Source organism: Molothrus aeneus, chromosome 18 (assembly GCF_037042795.1).
Source record: "Molothrus aeneus isolate 106 chromosome 18, BPBGC_Maene_1.0, whole genome shotgun sequence".
Taxonomy (NCBI): Eukaryota; Metazoa; Chordata; class Aves; order Passeriformes; family Icteridae; genus Molothrus; species Molothrus aeneus.
In genome coordinates, this window is record NC_089663.1 from 3,771,349 (window position 1) to 3,786,593 (window position 15,245).

Below are 15,245 nucleotides of genomic sequence, written 5' to 3' on the forward strand. Positions count from 1 at the left end.
GGGAATCAGGATGGGGGAAGAGATGAGGATCTGACTCTATGTTTCAGAGAGCTGATTTATTATTTTATGATATATATTATATTAAAAGTAAATTATGTATTAAAACTATACTAAAAGAATAGAGAAAGGATTCATCAGAAGGCTAGCAAGGAAAGGAAAGAATGGAATGATAACAAAAGCTCTGACTTTCTGAGAGTCCAAGCCAGCTGACTGTGATTGGCCATTAATTAGAAACAACCAACATGGACCAATCAAAGATGCACCTGTTGCATTCCACAGCAGCAGAGAATTATTGGTTTTCTTTTCCTCTGAGGCTTCTCAGCTACTCAGGAGAAAAAATCCTAGCAAAAGGATTTTTCATAAAATATGGCTACAAGTAAATTGATGTGGAAAGGCTGTATTATGTAATCTATCAGTATTTACTAATTAAATTGGTCTGGAGCATCTGGAAGTGTTAGCATGCAGTGTCACAGAAATGTATGTGACATCAAAAAATGTCATCTTGTAATTACATTCTCAGGGAAGGATTGATATTAAAAAGTTCTACAATATTTGCCTTGTGTTTCATCTTTAATTTTTAAATTAAAACTTTATTCCTGTGGTTCAGTTTGCAAGAATGAACACCCATGTCCTTGTGAAGCAAGACTGACCTGTCTTTTAGATGCTTTGTAGAAAATTTTAGGTGGGATTAAGTCATGGTCTTTTGTAGAGGAGCTGTTCAGAACCCATTTTCTTCCACAATCTGCTGGAGGGCCTCTACATAACTGCTGTCACTTGAGAAAGGGAATGGAGGTTTCTGATAAAAACTTCTGCACTGTGCAGAACAGCAAGGATAAAATAGTTATTAGGCTGACTGCTGAAGTGAGAAAGCAGAGCAGGGGTAGTGGTGCGGTGCAGGGGTGGTAAGGGTGCGGTGTGGCAGGCTGGGGACGTCCCTGATCCGTGTTTGTCACAGGGACGCGGCGTCCCGCAGGGCCCTGCAGCTGGCCCTGCAGCAGCTCGCAGAGTCCCAGCCTGAGGCCACGGCCAGGAACCTGCTGCACTCACTGCAGTCCTCAGGGATCGGCGGCAGGGCTGCAGTGCCCAGGTGAGTCCCTTGTGTGGAAGCAGTTCTGAGTTGCTGGCAGTTCCTCCTGTTCAGAATGAGGCTTCTGCTGCTGCTTGGCAGAAGTGTTGAAAGCCTTTAGAGGGAAAGCTCTTAATGCTGTTCAGATGTTCCTCTCTTACCTCTTCCATGTCATCTGGGGAAGCAGAGGGAATATCCCGGTATAACTGCTGGCGGGTTTGGGCTGAGTTATGGTTTAGCCTTTGTTAAACTTCAGGTCTGGGGAGATGAGGAGCAAACTCTTCCAAGAAACAGTCTCCAAAATTACTAGGAAAGGAATTTCATCACCTGTCAAATGTTCAGCTGCCTCATGTGCCATTTGGAAGCTTTGAGTGTCAAGCCGGAGCTGAAACAACCAACTTCTGAGGGCTGATTATTTTCTGTAAAAACTAAGGCTTTAGCTGCATTTTTGTGTGATAAAATTGCTTGTCAGTCAGGTGCTGTTCTAATTTGGGCAAAATAGGTCTGTAATGGTCTAGTAGGTGTAAGTTATGTCCTGGGAAGTGTAGATTTACCTCCCTCTCCTGTTTGTACAATAGTAAGAGCAGTGGATCTGCAGCTCTGCTGGCACTCTCCTGGACATGCCTGCTTGTACGCACAGTCTTTCCAACACCTGACAAGAGACAGGGAGAAACATGGAAAAAACTGGTAGGTTCTTTAAAGTTTGCAGAAATATCCCATCACAGATATGGATCTAAATATTTCTAATGTGTTTAAGTTGCTGCAATGTTGCAAACAATTCTGAATTTAACTGAAAACACCAAATTTGAATCCAGGTTTAGAGGGAGATTTGGTGTATTGTGACCTCTCTCCTGTTCCCCTGGGAAAACTGAAGGTGTATAAAGCATGAGTGGGGCAGTCTTGCATCTGTGCAGTTGCTCTGCATACAGAGATGGCTACTGGTGCCTCTGAGGGGCATCTGCAGTGTGACATGAAGTCCTTGTGCCTCCCTTGAAATATCTCTGTATGATACTGTCATACAGCTTTTGCTTTCCTTTCACTTCCTTTACACAAACATGTGACTCTGCTCATAGCACACTGGGATATAGCTGGAATAGATTTTAAGAAGAGATGTAATCTGTTTTCAGTGCTTCCAAAACTGTTAGGCATGGTTCTGCTCTAGGTGTGGGATGAAAGCAAAGGCAGCTTGTTGGAAGAACTTAGATGATCTAAAGACTTAAGCAGATTCAGCTGATCATTGACAATCATTGACATTTGGCATGTCTTGTTTGAGATGAGCTCTCTGAGAAGCAGGTGCACAAAGGTTTTTTTGTCTATTGCCTTTGGCAGGTGGAGGTTCAGTGTTTGCTCCTTTTGGAAGTCCTGGGAGGCTCTCACAAGCAGGCAGTGGATGGGGCTGTGAAGAAATTGAACAGGCTGTGGAAAGAGGTGATGTTTACATTATGTGCCATATTCTACAGCTGTTCTGTTCTGCAGTGTTAACATGCCTTGCTTTTCTCCTCTTAAGAACCAGGATCTGGTGGATCAGTACCTATCTGTCATTCTTGGGCTTGAACCAAACCAGAGTTATGCTGCAATGCTGGGACTTGTGATGCAGTTTTGCACAGCCCAGAAGGAGATGGATATTATTAAACGATACAAGGTAAGTCTGTTGTACAGCTTTTTTGGGGGGGAATTACAAACATCATTTGTTATCATGAAGAAAGGAATGAATAGGTGTCTTAGTGAGGCTGGTACTTTGCTTCTGCCCTGGTTTCACTGTCTGTCAATTCAGTAGTCCTGCACTTCTGACTGAAACAGCTGGGGTGTGTTTAGACAGGAGGTGTCAGATACATGGCTGTTTGGTGTTGCCAGTCCATTTCTGTGGATGTCCAACATACAGCTTCCTACCTTGTCCCTGTAGTGGGAGTAAAGGCAGCATGTAGCTCTCAGTGTGGTTTGAGTGTTGGGCTCAGGGTAGAGCAGGGAGCACTGGTCTCTGCTTGACTGGCTCAAGCAGAGGGTGCAAGGAAAGGAGGAGGAGGAGGAGATGGGGTGTCCAGCTTGGCACCTGACAGTGTGCCAGGAGCTAAGTACAGGTTGAGATGTGGCTGTAATCTGGTGTTTCTGCTTTTCAGAGTGCTCTCCTGGATTTCTACTTGAAGACCATCCTTATGAGCAAGACAAAGCCTCAGAAGCATGTGCTGGTGAGACAGTGTTTAGAGCTGCTTGTGATGTTGTCCCACAGGCAGCACTGCCCTGTGCTGAGTGCCCTGTCCCCTTTGCAGGACAGCTGTTCTCCGCTCCTTCGCTACGTGTCCCACGCTGAATTCAAGGACTCTGTTTTGCCAACTCTGCAGAAATCCCTGCTGCGGAGCCCTGAGAATGTAACTGAAAGTGAGTCTGTCACCTCTGCATTGCTCTGTCAAAGAGCCTAAATCCTTACTGCTCTGGAGCTGTTGGGGCAGTGTCACTCTGGGCTATGCTTTTGGTCCCTGAGTGCAGGCAGGATTGTCTGGCATCAAGGGTTAGATGTGGAGAAGCAACATTTGTGGTGTGATCCCAAGTGTCAGGGTATGTGATAGCTACTGTTTGCACTGAGGACAGGATTTCACAGCTGAGTGCTAAGAATAATCCTGAATTATTCTGTTAATTTGGCATCAATTTCAGTAGGTTTTTTTTATTCCTACTCTTTATTAACCTGTCTGCTCTTGATGTGAACTGTGGGGAAGAGTGTATTAAAATGCTAATGGCATATCACATTTGTTAAGTAACTGTTTTTATCTCTTATGTTGTCAGCAATCTCTTGCTTGCTCGTATCTGTGAACCTGGATCTTAGCCAGTATGCTCTAGACATTGTCAAAGGACTGGCCAGTAAGTACTCTCTCACTTCTGGAGGGAATTAGGAATTCAGAATAAAGCTTTCTGCAACTTTCTGGCTGTACCTACAACAGCTTGATTCATGGTGAAAAGGTTGTTTTAGGTGGGAGGGAGGATGGTACTGTAAATTGGAACTGGAATAGTTCACATGATGGTTCCAGAAGCTGCATTAAGCCACATGTAAAGATAATCCTTACTTGCTGATTTTATGCAGTTTGTCATAGGGATCTCTTGGGTCGTGTGTTACTTTCTAGGTCATTTGAAATCCAACAGTGTGCAGCTGATGGATGAAGCAGTTGTGGCATTAAAGAACTTGGCTCGGCAGTGCAGCGATCCTTCGGCTGTGGAGTCTCTGGGCAGGCACCTTTTTGCCATCTTAGGGGGTGAGTAAATTGTAGGATAAGCAGTGGGGATGAATCAAGGTTTGACAGCCTCAAGGAGTTTTGTGTATTGTATTTTCTGTTCTCTTTACTGCCTGTATGGAAGGGGTGGCTCAGCTTGGATCAGGGATAATGGGGCAAGCTTTTGAGTTTTGGAGGAGATTCTGGAGATTCTTGATTTAACACAGAGCTGTTGCCTGTAATCACCTGTCACCTTTGTGTTTCTTGTTGGCAGGCTCAGAGGGGAAGCTGACAGTTGTTGCTCAGAAGATGAGTGTCCTTTCAGGTGAGAATCCTGGAAGAAAGCTTCTCTGATGGAAGAAATTGAGCAGAAGGCTGAATGGAAGGGATCTGTACCTCAGCCTTCAGGATTTTCAGCCTGTCACTCTAAATTGGCTGTAGTTGAACCCATAGAGGGTGCTGGATACCACATACCAGTTCCTGACTTTCTATTCAAAGAAAATAATTAGCTGATAGGCCAAAAATTTTCTTAAAAGAAGATGACTTGCACCCAGAGTGAAAATGAAGAGAGAGATCTGGCAGTGTGGTACATGGTGGGTGTGATATCCAGATGTAGTGACAAGAAAGAGATGTCTGTCCAAGGATGGAAGTGTGAAGGGTTGTTCTTGATTGGTTTTAGATGTTGTGCTGGTAGTTTGGGAACTACTGAGAGAATTCTGTCCTTTCAGGGATTGGCAGCCTTAGTCACCATGTAGTATCTGGACCCTCCAGCCAAGCTCTGAGTGCAACTGTGGCTGAGCTTTTCATCCCTTTCCTGCAACAAGAAGGTGAGACCTGTTGCCTTTGTTCTGGGTTTGCTAAGCTGTGTTCATCTTGAGCAGGGTTTTCACATGGTTATTCAAGGTTAATCTGGATTCTTGCCTGCTGTGTAAGAGAATCTGTTGCCCTGTTTTGATGAGCAACCCTAGGGAGACTGCTGTGCCTGTTAGGAGCATGTGTTCTTTTCCTGCATCCTGATGTTGTTACCTGCTTTCTGTTTTCTATTCTGTGCTTTCTGCAATTGCTGAACTGATGTGAGCTCTGTGTTTCTCCCCAGTCCATGAAGGCACATTGGTCCATGCAGTCTCTGTCCTGGCTCTTTGGTGTGCTCGGTTCACCACAGAAGTTCCTAAGAAGCTGGTGGAATGGCTAAAGAAAGCCTTCAGCCTTAAAACCTCGACTTCAGCAGTGAGACATGCCTACCTGCAATGCATGCTAGCCTCCTTCAAAGGTAAAACTGGGCAGCTGCTGCTAACTCTTGGTTGTGGGGCTTAGGAGGAGAGTTAGCAACCTTTGTACTTCCTGATACAGAGAGCTCTGCAGATTAGGGAAGATTTTGTAAGGCAGTGTCTTTTTACTGACCTCCTTCACATTTCTCCTTAAACTCTTCTGCATTCAAATGTATAAAGATGGTTTTTTTTTCATTGTATAACTACAATCACTGTCCATCATGCTGTCTTTTATATATCTCAAAGTAATTTTTGATTGCTTTATTTTTGTCTTACAACTAAATTCTAGCTCAGGGGCCATACTTCTGTTTTATATAGCACCCAGCACAGTTGGATCTTGGTCTCTGGCTTTGACTCTTGGAAAGTTTAGAAAAAAATTTCTGTGTTTGAAATGAAGAACTCAAGAAATTACTCTCTTTTGGTGATCCTCTCAGGATTGACATCTTGGTCCTGCCCCCTTTGACTGCAGCATTTCATGCACATTTGTAGACCTCTGGGATTCCTTAACTTCTGAATGTTTGAAGTGAAACAGATGGTCATGGCATGCCAGGAATTTGCTTTCCCTCTCTCAGGGAAACATTAATCTTTGAAGTCAGACTTCCTGTGATTTGAAGTGATTCCTTTAATGCAACTGAATTAGCATTTTCTTTTGCATCCCATGAACAGAAACTTAATCTATTGAGATGGGAATGTTCTGTCTATGAGAAAAGGACTGAAGTGGTTGCCATTGAGCTTTTCATAGTTGCAATTTAGTGATAGTGATTGGCAAATACTTTGGGAGATTCAGTGTTCCCAGTGTGTGTCTGATTCCTCTCCTTGTCTCCTGGCAGCAGAAAACCTATTGATACTTGGGTTGGAAAGTGAGGACCATGCTGTTTTGTAATGTGTCTCTTTTGTCCCCTCAGGTGACACATTATTGCAGGGAATGGACTTGCTGCCAATGCTGATCCAGACAGTAGAAAAAGCAGCATCTCAAAGTACTCAGGTTCCCATGGTAACTGAAGGAGTTGCTGCAGCTTTGTTGATCTGCAGGATGTCTGTAATTGAGGGACAAACTGGTAAGGTCACAAAACAGCTGGCAGAATCCAATATAAACAGGTTCTGAGGGTTAACACTTCTTGACAGTGTGCAGGAGATGCTATTTATTAATCTGTGCATAGTTTCTACATAGAGCATCATTGATCTTCTATAAACCAGGGAAAGATTAATTCCCATCTCATTTATGTCAGTGAAGAGTTCTTACTCTTCCATGGCTTCACAAATTCCAGCTTCCATTCACATAGGGAAATATTCCTCTTTATTCTGACAGGAGATGTTCACCCTGACCTTATATGGTTGGATTTGACTGATGCATGGGCAGTATTACTTGATTGTTATTTGGGTAGTGTTTTACAAACCTTTGGAAAGCATAGGGACTGGAATTCTGTCTCCCATTAGAGGATATTACAAGAGCTCTCTGAGTTCATACATCTGCCAGGACATAAAATCAGATGTGTTCTACCAAAAGCAACACACCACTTCCCCCTCTTCCTACTTCTAGGAAAGTTTGCCCTATGAAAGATTAAGGTAAATTAGACTTTACATTTCACACATATAAGTCAGAGAAAAGTATTTTTATCAGCTGGTGTTTTTTGAGTGTGTTTATAGTTCTCAATGAGAGAAATAAGAAGCTTAAGAATTGAAGACCAGTAAGGCTAGAAGTAACTTGAGGGATTTCAGGAGAGAGAATTCTACTGTATTTTATGTACACTGATGAGTTCTGACTTATTTTGAAACATCCTTGATGGACATCTGTTCTTTTCCTGTCAGAGTCTAAGCTGAGTGGTTTTTGGCAGCTGATTTTGGATGAGAAAAAACAAATTTTTACGTCTGAGAAGTTTTTGCAGTCTGCATCAGAGGAAGGTAAATTGGCAGTTACTGGATATCCAGTTGCTGTTTAACTATGTTTCTTAGTATTTGACAACTAATGTTGTTAGCCCTGTTCTATGTCCTTGGAGAATACAGTTTCAGATTAAAAGGAGCTGTGTACTCTTCAGAGTACATCTACAGTAGTTGTAATCTGAGCTTGAAAATGAATTAATTTATTTCTTGATGAACCTGAGTTATCACTCATTTATCATTCCAAATGATAAAGAAATGGAAGGGCCTTGTGACAGCTGACACTCAGGACCCATTTCATTGCCACTGAAGCCATTTTGGCAGGGCTCAGGAATTAACAGAACAGAAGCACTGAGCATGGTGTTTATAATTTGCTTTGCTCTGTCAACTTAGACCAAAATAGGTCACACACAATGGTCAGGAAAATTGTCCTGGGATCCAGCTAACAACATTTCAATGAAATCATGGTTCAGTTCCCAGTGTTGGCAGATCTGAGTTGGATTTGTCTTAGCTTCAGTTAGAAGATTATGCAGAGGCTCAGCTTGAGGAGCTATTTTAATGTGTCCTGTTTGCTGTTCATTTGTTTTCAGGTAAAAAAATCTGTTTCCTTACAAAGTGTCATGCTGTTTTAAATATTTGTCTTTTCCCCCAGCCATGTGCACAGTGCTGCAGCTGACAGAGCGCCTGCTCCTGGATCATGCACAGCGGCTGCCTGAAAGCAAAGTTCAGTACGTACTGTCCCCTTGCTGTCCCCAATCCCTGTGTGACCCCAGAGTGCTGCTTGGGGGGGTGGCCTGGGAATGTTGAACTCGCGGTGCCTTTGTGTCCCCTTGGCTGCAGAGCTGGCTCCCTGGCTCACTCTGTGTCTGTGTTTGCAGGCAGTACCACCGTGCCCTGGTGGCCGTGCTGCTGAGCCGCACCTGGCACGTCCGCAGGCAGGCCCAGCAAACAGTGAAGAAGCTCCTGTCCTCCCTGGGGGGGTACAAGCTGGCCTATGGGCTCTTGGAGGAACTCAAAGTGGTTCTCAGTTCTCATAAGGTGAGTAGCCAGCAAGTGTGTGCTCAGACAGATGTCTGAGTGGTGCCATTCACCTCCCTGCCCTAGGTTTGCTGTTGGCGTTGGCATTGATGTACAGCCTGATGTGAACAGGATTCAGCTCCAGATGATCTCATGGAATGCCACTTTTTATTGGATTACTGCATATTACAGTATCAATGGCTGGGGTATGCCTAGTCTTCCCTACATACATAGAAAAGACATATTCAAAATATTTTGGGGAGGAAGCTGTAATTTTCCATGTATTTTTTATTATTTTAATGCAGATTTAATATCTGCTGAAAGACCAAGTGCTTCATTCCTTTTTTTGTATCTTGAGTCTTTATAAGCCCTGGCTTATAGACTGCAGAAGTTGAACACAATGTTCCCAGCCAGCTGGCTCAACCTTTTCCAGAGTCTTTGCCAGAAGTGATCATTTTAGTTTTATTTTACCCCAGCTTGCCAAATCCAGTATAGTCCTCCATTCCTAATCTTCTTGTCACTGTCATCCTTGTGCTTTGGTTTTGCTGTTATCCTTATTCCCTTCTTTCCTTTGAAAACTTCAGGTGTTTGGTATTGACAGGGAGATGGTATTCAGCCTGGTGGTACTGTGGGGAGGTGTGTTCAGGTCTCAGGGAGGTTTGGTGTTGTCCATTCAGATTCTGCCTCACGAGGTGCTGGTGACAGAGGCAGGAGAGCTGTCGGAGCTGGGAAGGACATACATTCCCCCTCGTGTGCTGCATGAGGCCCTCTGTGTCATCTCCAGTGTGGCAGGGCTTGATGTGGACTCCTTTGAGCCAGAGAAGCTGGCCCTGGAGATGCTGCTGGTGAGCCATCATCCATCTGTAGGTAAGTGCAGGGATAAGACTCTCATGGCCAATGTATGAGTTTTTATTGTGCTTTTTGTTTTGTTGTGCCAGCAACCTGCTTCATGTTTATTGTCCTCATTTATTCTTCTTGCTAGTGGCAGTGCAGCCAGGACTTTGGCCAGCCCTCCTCATCAAGATGAAGATAGATCCTAAAGACTTCATTACCAAACATCTGAATGACATTTTACCCAGGATCACCACCTACACTCTGGAGAACCAGGTGATAACTGCTTTCCTTGTTATTTTTGGGAGATATCTTGGAGGAGTTCAGTACTAACTGGTCTATAAGGAAGGAGAGCAGTCTAAAAGGTGTGGAAGAGGGAGGTTAAAAGAGAATGTCTCTGGGGAAAAGGAGCTGGGATTTGAGAGGGAAAGAATGTACCAGCAACTGAGTAGAATTTTAGATAACATTCAAATATCCACTGAACAACGAATTTGGGATTGGAATGTAAGGGGGAGTGTACTTTTTGGAGACAATTTTAAGCAAGACTGGTTATGTTTTTTTCCTCCATTTTCCTGACAGTCATCGATGAATGCAGTGGGGTCTCTCTCCCTGCTTTTACCTGGCAGAGTGCTCCCACAGCTCATCAGCACTATCACAGCATCAATGGAGAATCCAGCTCTGTGCCAGGTTACTCGAGAGGAATTTGCCATTATGAAGACACCCGAGGGAGAACTGTATGACAAATCTATAATACAGAGGTAAGTCTTCATAATTTCTTTGTGCATCTGGGGATTGATCACCAGTGATGTTCTTGCCAGTGGGTGACTGGGTGTGTCAGATGCTCTTTCTGCACAGGAGTTCGTGGATTTTTATGCCTGGTCCTTAGTCCAGAGCAGTGCTGATTCTTTCTCTACTTTTCCTTCTCAGTGCTCAACAGGATAGTATGAAAAAGGCTAACATGAAGAGGGAGAACAAAGCTTATTCCTTCAAGGAACAAATCATTGAGCTGGAGCTGAAGGAGGTGAGTTGATGGAATGCCAGGCTGGTCAGAATCTTCACTGCAAGTTGTGTGTTGTTCCATGGCTTTTGGCATATGTCTGTGTGCTGGTGGGAAAGATTCTCTGAACTACTTGGAATATTTCTATCTGTATGTATCCCATTTTTTAAACAAAGGTTGACTTCTCTTAGCTCTGGGGAGGGTGACATACCATCCCCTGTAAATGAACTAGAAAGCACTTTTTAATGATACCAAATAACTTGTGACCAATGCAGAGAAACTTATGTTATGCCAAGGGACACTAAAGTGTTGTTAACCTGCTGATTTCCATTTTGTGTCTTTCCTCAAGAAGGGTATACTTGGAAGAATGTTTTGATACTGTTTTAAAAATAAATTGCAAAAAACCCTGTTTCCAACTTGCTTCTCTGACTAATTGAAGGGATGGTGTTTGTAGCTCCCAGATAACGATGACCATGGCTCTCTGTTGCAGGAGATAAAGAAGAAGAAGGGAATAAAGGATGAGGTGCAGCTGACGAGCAAGCAGAAGGAGCTGATGCGTGCACAGCTGGAAAGGGAGGCTCAGATAAGGAAACGGCTGAAGGAGGTGAGCTTTGGTTGTATTTTTTGAAGCCAGCATGACCCCAGTCACTTTGATGGAGAGAAAATGGTGTAGCAGTCACCTATTTGTTTCTTTTATTAGAAATGAGATTGAATTGATTTTTTTCCCAGTGGAGCTTTTTTTTAATTTTTAAAATTAAATTGTTTTTCCTACAGCTTGATAATGAGCTGGAAACAGCTCTAGGACTCCTGGACACTGTTTTAAAGAAAAAGCCTCCTGGTCTCACTCAGTACATCCCTGGTCTCATCAGTTCCTTCTTGCCACTTTTTCGATCTCCTTTGGCTGCTCCAAGGATTAAGAAGCCTTTTCTTTCCTTGGCTTCCTGTGTCATGCCTGCTCGACTGAAAACCTTTGGTGAGTATTTGCAGTTGCTCTTTAAGGGCAGGATATGTCATTTTGAAGGTGGTGAAAATTCTTGCTCTTATAGACTGTGGATCATGACCATGTACCATAGGAAGCCAAGAGGAAAAACCACCTGGAACAGTGCTTAGGGAGATGACTGTGATTTCCCAGAGATCCTACTGCTGGGTAGGACTGGGACAAAAGACAAGAACTTGTCTGGTCAGTGACCAGCTCTGAGGAGCGTCTGGTCAGTGACCAGCTCTGAGGAGCAGCTGGTCACTGTGGAACCATCTTCCCTGTGCAGAGTTAGGACGGTGTGAGTGTAACTCACACATGTTGTGAAGAAATCTGTCCCCTGACAGCCCTGGGCTGGGCTTCCTGCTCCGAGCCTCTTTGCAGCCTGGGCTCTTGCCCAGGGCTTTGTTACAATTCTTGGCTCTGTGTTCCTGAGGCTTGTTCTATTGAGAATCTTTTCTTTTGGCCCTCTCATGGATTCTTTACTCTTCCACTCCAGGTACCCTGGTAAGCCATGTGACCTTGCGCCTGATGAAACCAGAGTGTGAGTTGGATGAATCCTGGTGTCAGGAAGAGCTGCCTACTGCTCTGAACAGAGTGGTCAGTTTGCTGCATGCCCACACCATTCCCAGCCGAACCAGCAAGGGAGAGCCAGGTATGAAGTATGGTGAATATGGTACATTCTGCTGGCACTGCCCCCACCTCCAGTAACTATGGACTGGTTTAGTTTTCAGAGTTTGTATTATATTTTGCAAGCAAAAGTTCACTTTTTTAATTGGATAGCTGTTCATAGATATGAAAAACCTTAAGGGTTTTTTTCTGCTGGTAGTAGAAGTGATGTTGCAACTATAGTTAAGTGTAGAAATGAAATAACAGTAGTTTTTCTTAAAATGGTTCATACAGAAGTAACAGCAGTGAAATTAAGGTTCATCTTTGCCAAGGACAGCTCCTACCTTTCAGCACCACTTAGCATAAGGGATTCAGTGAGACTAAGTGGAGAGAGAAAATAATTGCTTGTTATCTGTGATCACAGCAGTGAAGTGCCCATGGCCTCTGCTTGTTTGCTGTGTGGTGCTGCAGTTCATGAATATTTTATACTGCCATGATTGTAGAAAGAGCAGTTCTCTCCACTCTATAACATGAAGGCAAGCACCAATATTTTTACAGTGCAAGGTAATGATTTGAGTTAAAGTAAACCTTTTTTCCTGATTCTTTAAAAAATTTATTTCCTGGAGTTAGTTTTTATTTAGGTTGCTTCCAAAATCTTCTTGGAGTGCACAAGTACTTGTGCCACTCCACTGAAGATGACAGTTCAGAAGAGGAGGGTTGGTGTGTGTCCTCTGGGGGCTGGGATAGCTTTGGTTGTCTCAGGATGTACTCCAGGGAGAGAGGTGGTTCACTTCTCCTAGGCTTTGGAGCTGTTCATCAGATAACCCAGTCAAAAGCTGCTGTGGTAGATGGTGTATATTTTTAAGGGAAATGTGGGATTCTGTTTGGTCCCTTAGCCCCATAGTTCAGTTCTCTTGCTGTTCAAGGTATGACTGGTGTCACTGTCACAGCTGACCAGTGGCCATTGGCCATGCTGACCACCACTTCAGTGCTGAATATCTCAGTGATAATGTGGTGTCACCACTGTGCAATTTATTGCCATAGTAAGTGCACATTCATTAACATTTGAATCCTTTTTCAGGCTTATCTAGAAAATAAGAAAATAGTGGAAATATTTTCAGTCCTTCAAGATTTCCTATATTGTTTAATTATATTAATATCTATTTTTTTTTCCACTTTTGCAAGAGAAGGGCAGTAGTTTCCACAGCACTTTGTTGGACAAATCATACTATATTCCCAAAGGATTTTTCCTCTTTCTCAAAGTTCTTTGGAACGTACTTGTGTGATATGATTTAGTAGAGATTAATTTCTTAGGTTACTATGAGACCTAAGATTCACCATACCTCCTTGTAATGTGGATGACAGAATTTATCAATCATTGCTGAAATGCCAAGATACATCCTATAATCTTTCTTTTTTTGGTCAATACCAGCTACTGTGTGAGTAGAACATTTTTCTCCTCCAGTAAAGCTTTCTTCCTCCTGCTGTGTATAGAGGGACAGTGGTTTAAGGCTAAAAATATCCAGCCAATAATTAAAAAAGAAAAGTGTAAAAGCAAACAGATACTGAGCAAACAGAGAGAAAAATCCCACATGAGAAATAGAGAGGGTTTTACTGAAGCTGTTCTTGTTAAATAGGAGCTCAGAACGTGTTTGGGATTTAATATTTCTCCCTTGAACTACTTTTGCAGTATTTTTGCCCTACATAAGCTGACTAATACTGCAGTATTGTATCTGCAATGCTCTTCATCTGCATTTAGAAATTTAAACTTGGGCATTCTCTGTCAGCACAGATAGGATATAGAAAGGAAATGTTTTCTGTAGACACCTGATACTTGAATATTAACTGGACTAATGAAAGACTGGAAGGACCATTTGTTATATGCTATAGCCAAGGCCCTGTAGAAAGGAAGGAGCAAAATCTTTTAACAACGGGAATCCAAAAGCTTTAATTTTTTCAAGGAGACGAGGGGAGCTGAATCTTGTACCAGAATTAGAAGGACTTAATTCTCAAAGATCCAGCTGAAGGCTGGAATGACAGGTTAGCTAGGTTGGTAGGAAGTGTTTAAAGGAAATGCAGCTGGCAAACAGGGGGATTTTGCTTTGGGACAAGTGAATTTTATAAGTGACTGTCTAATTCACTGAATTGTTTCAATTCCATTTACAGTATGTATTTCTATACTCTTGTGGCATTGGTAGTAATTTGGAATCCTAATGTGACTTTAATTGAAGCCAGGTAGAGTCACAGAATCATTCAGGCTGGAAAAGACCATTAAGATCATCAAGTCCTACCCTTAACCTAACACTGAAAAAGCCACTGTTGGAGCTGCACTGTTGCTGCTGCTAAATGGCAAATACTTAGGTTTACTCAGCATCTTTGTGCATGAGGCTGAAGCTTGGCCATATCTATTATGAGCTACTCAAGTGTACATTTTATACCAGTCAGTATTATCAACCAAGTCATGGAGGATCAGCTCTGTTCACAGGATGGTTTTTTCCTTTTCACAGGTGCTGCCCCACTATCAGCTCCAGCATTTTCCTTAGTCTTTCCTCTCCTGAAGACAGTTATGACTGAGACACCCCATAACAGCGAAGACAAGGAGGAGTTCCTGGTCAAGATTCTGCAGATTCTTACAGTCCATGCCCAGCTGAGATCATCAGGGAATGGCCAGTCTTTGTTGGTGGATGAGGTGAGAGCTGTGGGGTCAGATTACCTCCTTCAGATGAGCCATGGGATAAAACAGCTGATGTGCAAACTGGACAAAGCAGATGAATTGTCCACGGTAGAGTTACCTGTATAGGATTGTTTTCTGCCATGGGTTTTGATACCTGTCCAGCCTGAGGTTTTGACTGGGATGTTTTAAGGAGTGTCATACATAGGCAGGGCACTTTGAAATCACAAGATAAAAGTCTTTTTCCTTCCTCCCCTGCCCTTTTCTCCCCTCAACCTTTCAGAATGGCCCTGAGTTGCTGCCCCGCCGGGACATGCTAGTTCTGCTGACCCGGGTGATAGGAACAGGTTCTCCACGGTTACAGGTGAGTGCTCAGCTTCATAACCACAGTCAGCATTCTCCCTAAGTTTCATCAGCATCTAAATGAGGGAAATGTACCAACTGGTTTAAATCTCTGATGCTGGTGGTTGATACATTCCCAATTTTCTTCTGTGTTTATGGTATTCTTGGATTAAAATGCCTGCATCTTTTTTTCTGTGGGTTTTATTGCATCAAATATATTCTCCAGTCTTCCAGAAGTAACATTTTTTTCTTTCTCTAAGGCCTTGCACTGCCAGATAAGCTCAGTAGTCTCTCCTCTGAGTGTTTTGTAAGGGATGAGGTGGCAGAAAGGTCAATAATAAAAAGCAGAGTTGGGCTGAACTTGTCATGGTTTGGTCACTGTTCTTGGGG

General features: G+C 43.2%; 1 protein-coding gene across 1 annotated transcript in view; it reads left to right on the forward strand.

The window, feature by feature from the left end:
• The window catches only part of GCN1 (GCN1 activator of EIF2AK4), a 38,503-nt gene that overhangs the window by 2,485 nt on the left and 20,773 nt on the right, over nt 1-15,245 (forward strand). The window contains exons 4-27 of the mRNA XM_066562026.1: nt 956-1,087; nt 1,645-1,753; nt 2,396-2,494; nt 2,574-2,708; nt 3,184-3,252; nt 3,334-3,442; nt 3,845-3,919; nt 4,180-4,308; nt 4,541-4,591; nt 4,995-5,093; nt 5,363-5,536; nt 6,440-6,592; nt 7,344-7,436; nt 8,065-8,140; nt 8,291-8,450; nt 9,107-9,296; nt 9,412-9,536; nt 9,840-10,018; nt 10,188-10,281; nt 10,748-10,861; nt 11,032-11,230; nt 11,733-11,888; nt 14,350-14,531; nt 14,797-14,877. Of these exons, the coding sequence (XP_066418123.1) occupies nt 956-1,087; nt 1,645-1,753; nt 2,396-2,494; nt 2,574-2,708; nt 3,184-3,252; nt 3,334-3,442; nt 3,845-3,919; nt 4,180-4,308; nt 4,541-4,591; nt 4,995-5,093; nt 5,363-5,536; nt 6,440-6,592; nt 7,344-7,436; nt 8,065-8,140; nt 8,291-8,450; nt 9,107-9,296; nt 9,412-9,536; nt 9,840-10,018; nt 10,188-10,281; nt 10,748-10,861; nt 11,032-11,230; nt 11,733-11,888; nt 14,350-14,531; nt 14,797-14,877 (2,983 nt within the window). The remainder of the gene's footprint in view (nt 1-955; nt 1,088-1,644; nt 1,754-2,395; nt 2,495-2,573; nt 2,709-3,183; nt 3,253-3,333; nt 3,443-3,844; nt 3,920-4,179; nt 4,309-4,540; nt 4,592-4,994; nt 5,094-5,362; nt 5,537-6,439; nt 6,593-7,343; nt 7,437-8,064; nt 8,141-8,290; nt 8,451-9,106; nt 9,297-9,411; nt 9,537-9,839; nt 10,019-10,187; nt 10,282-10,747; nt 10,862-11,031; nt 11,231-11,732; nt 11,889-14,349; nt 14,532-14,796; nt 14,878-15,245) is intronic.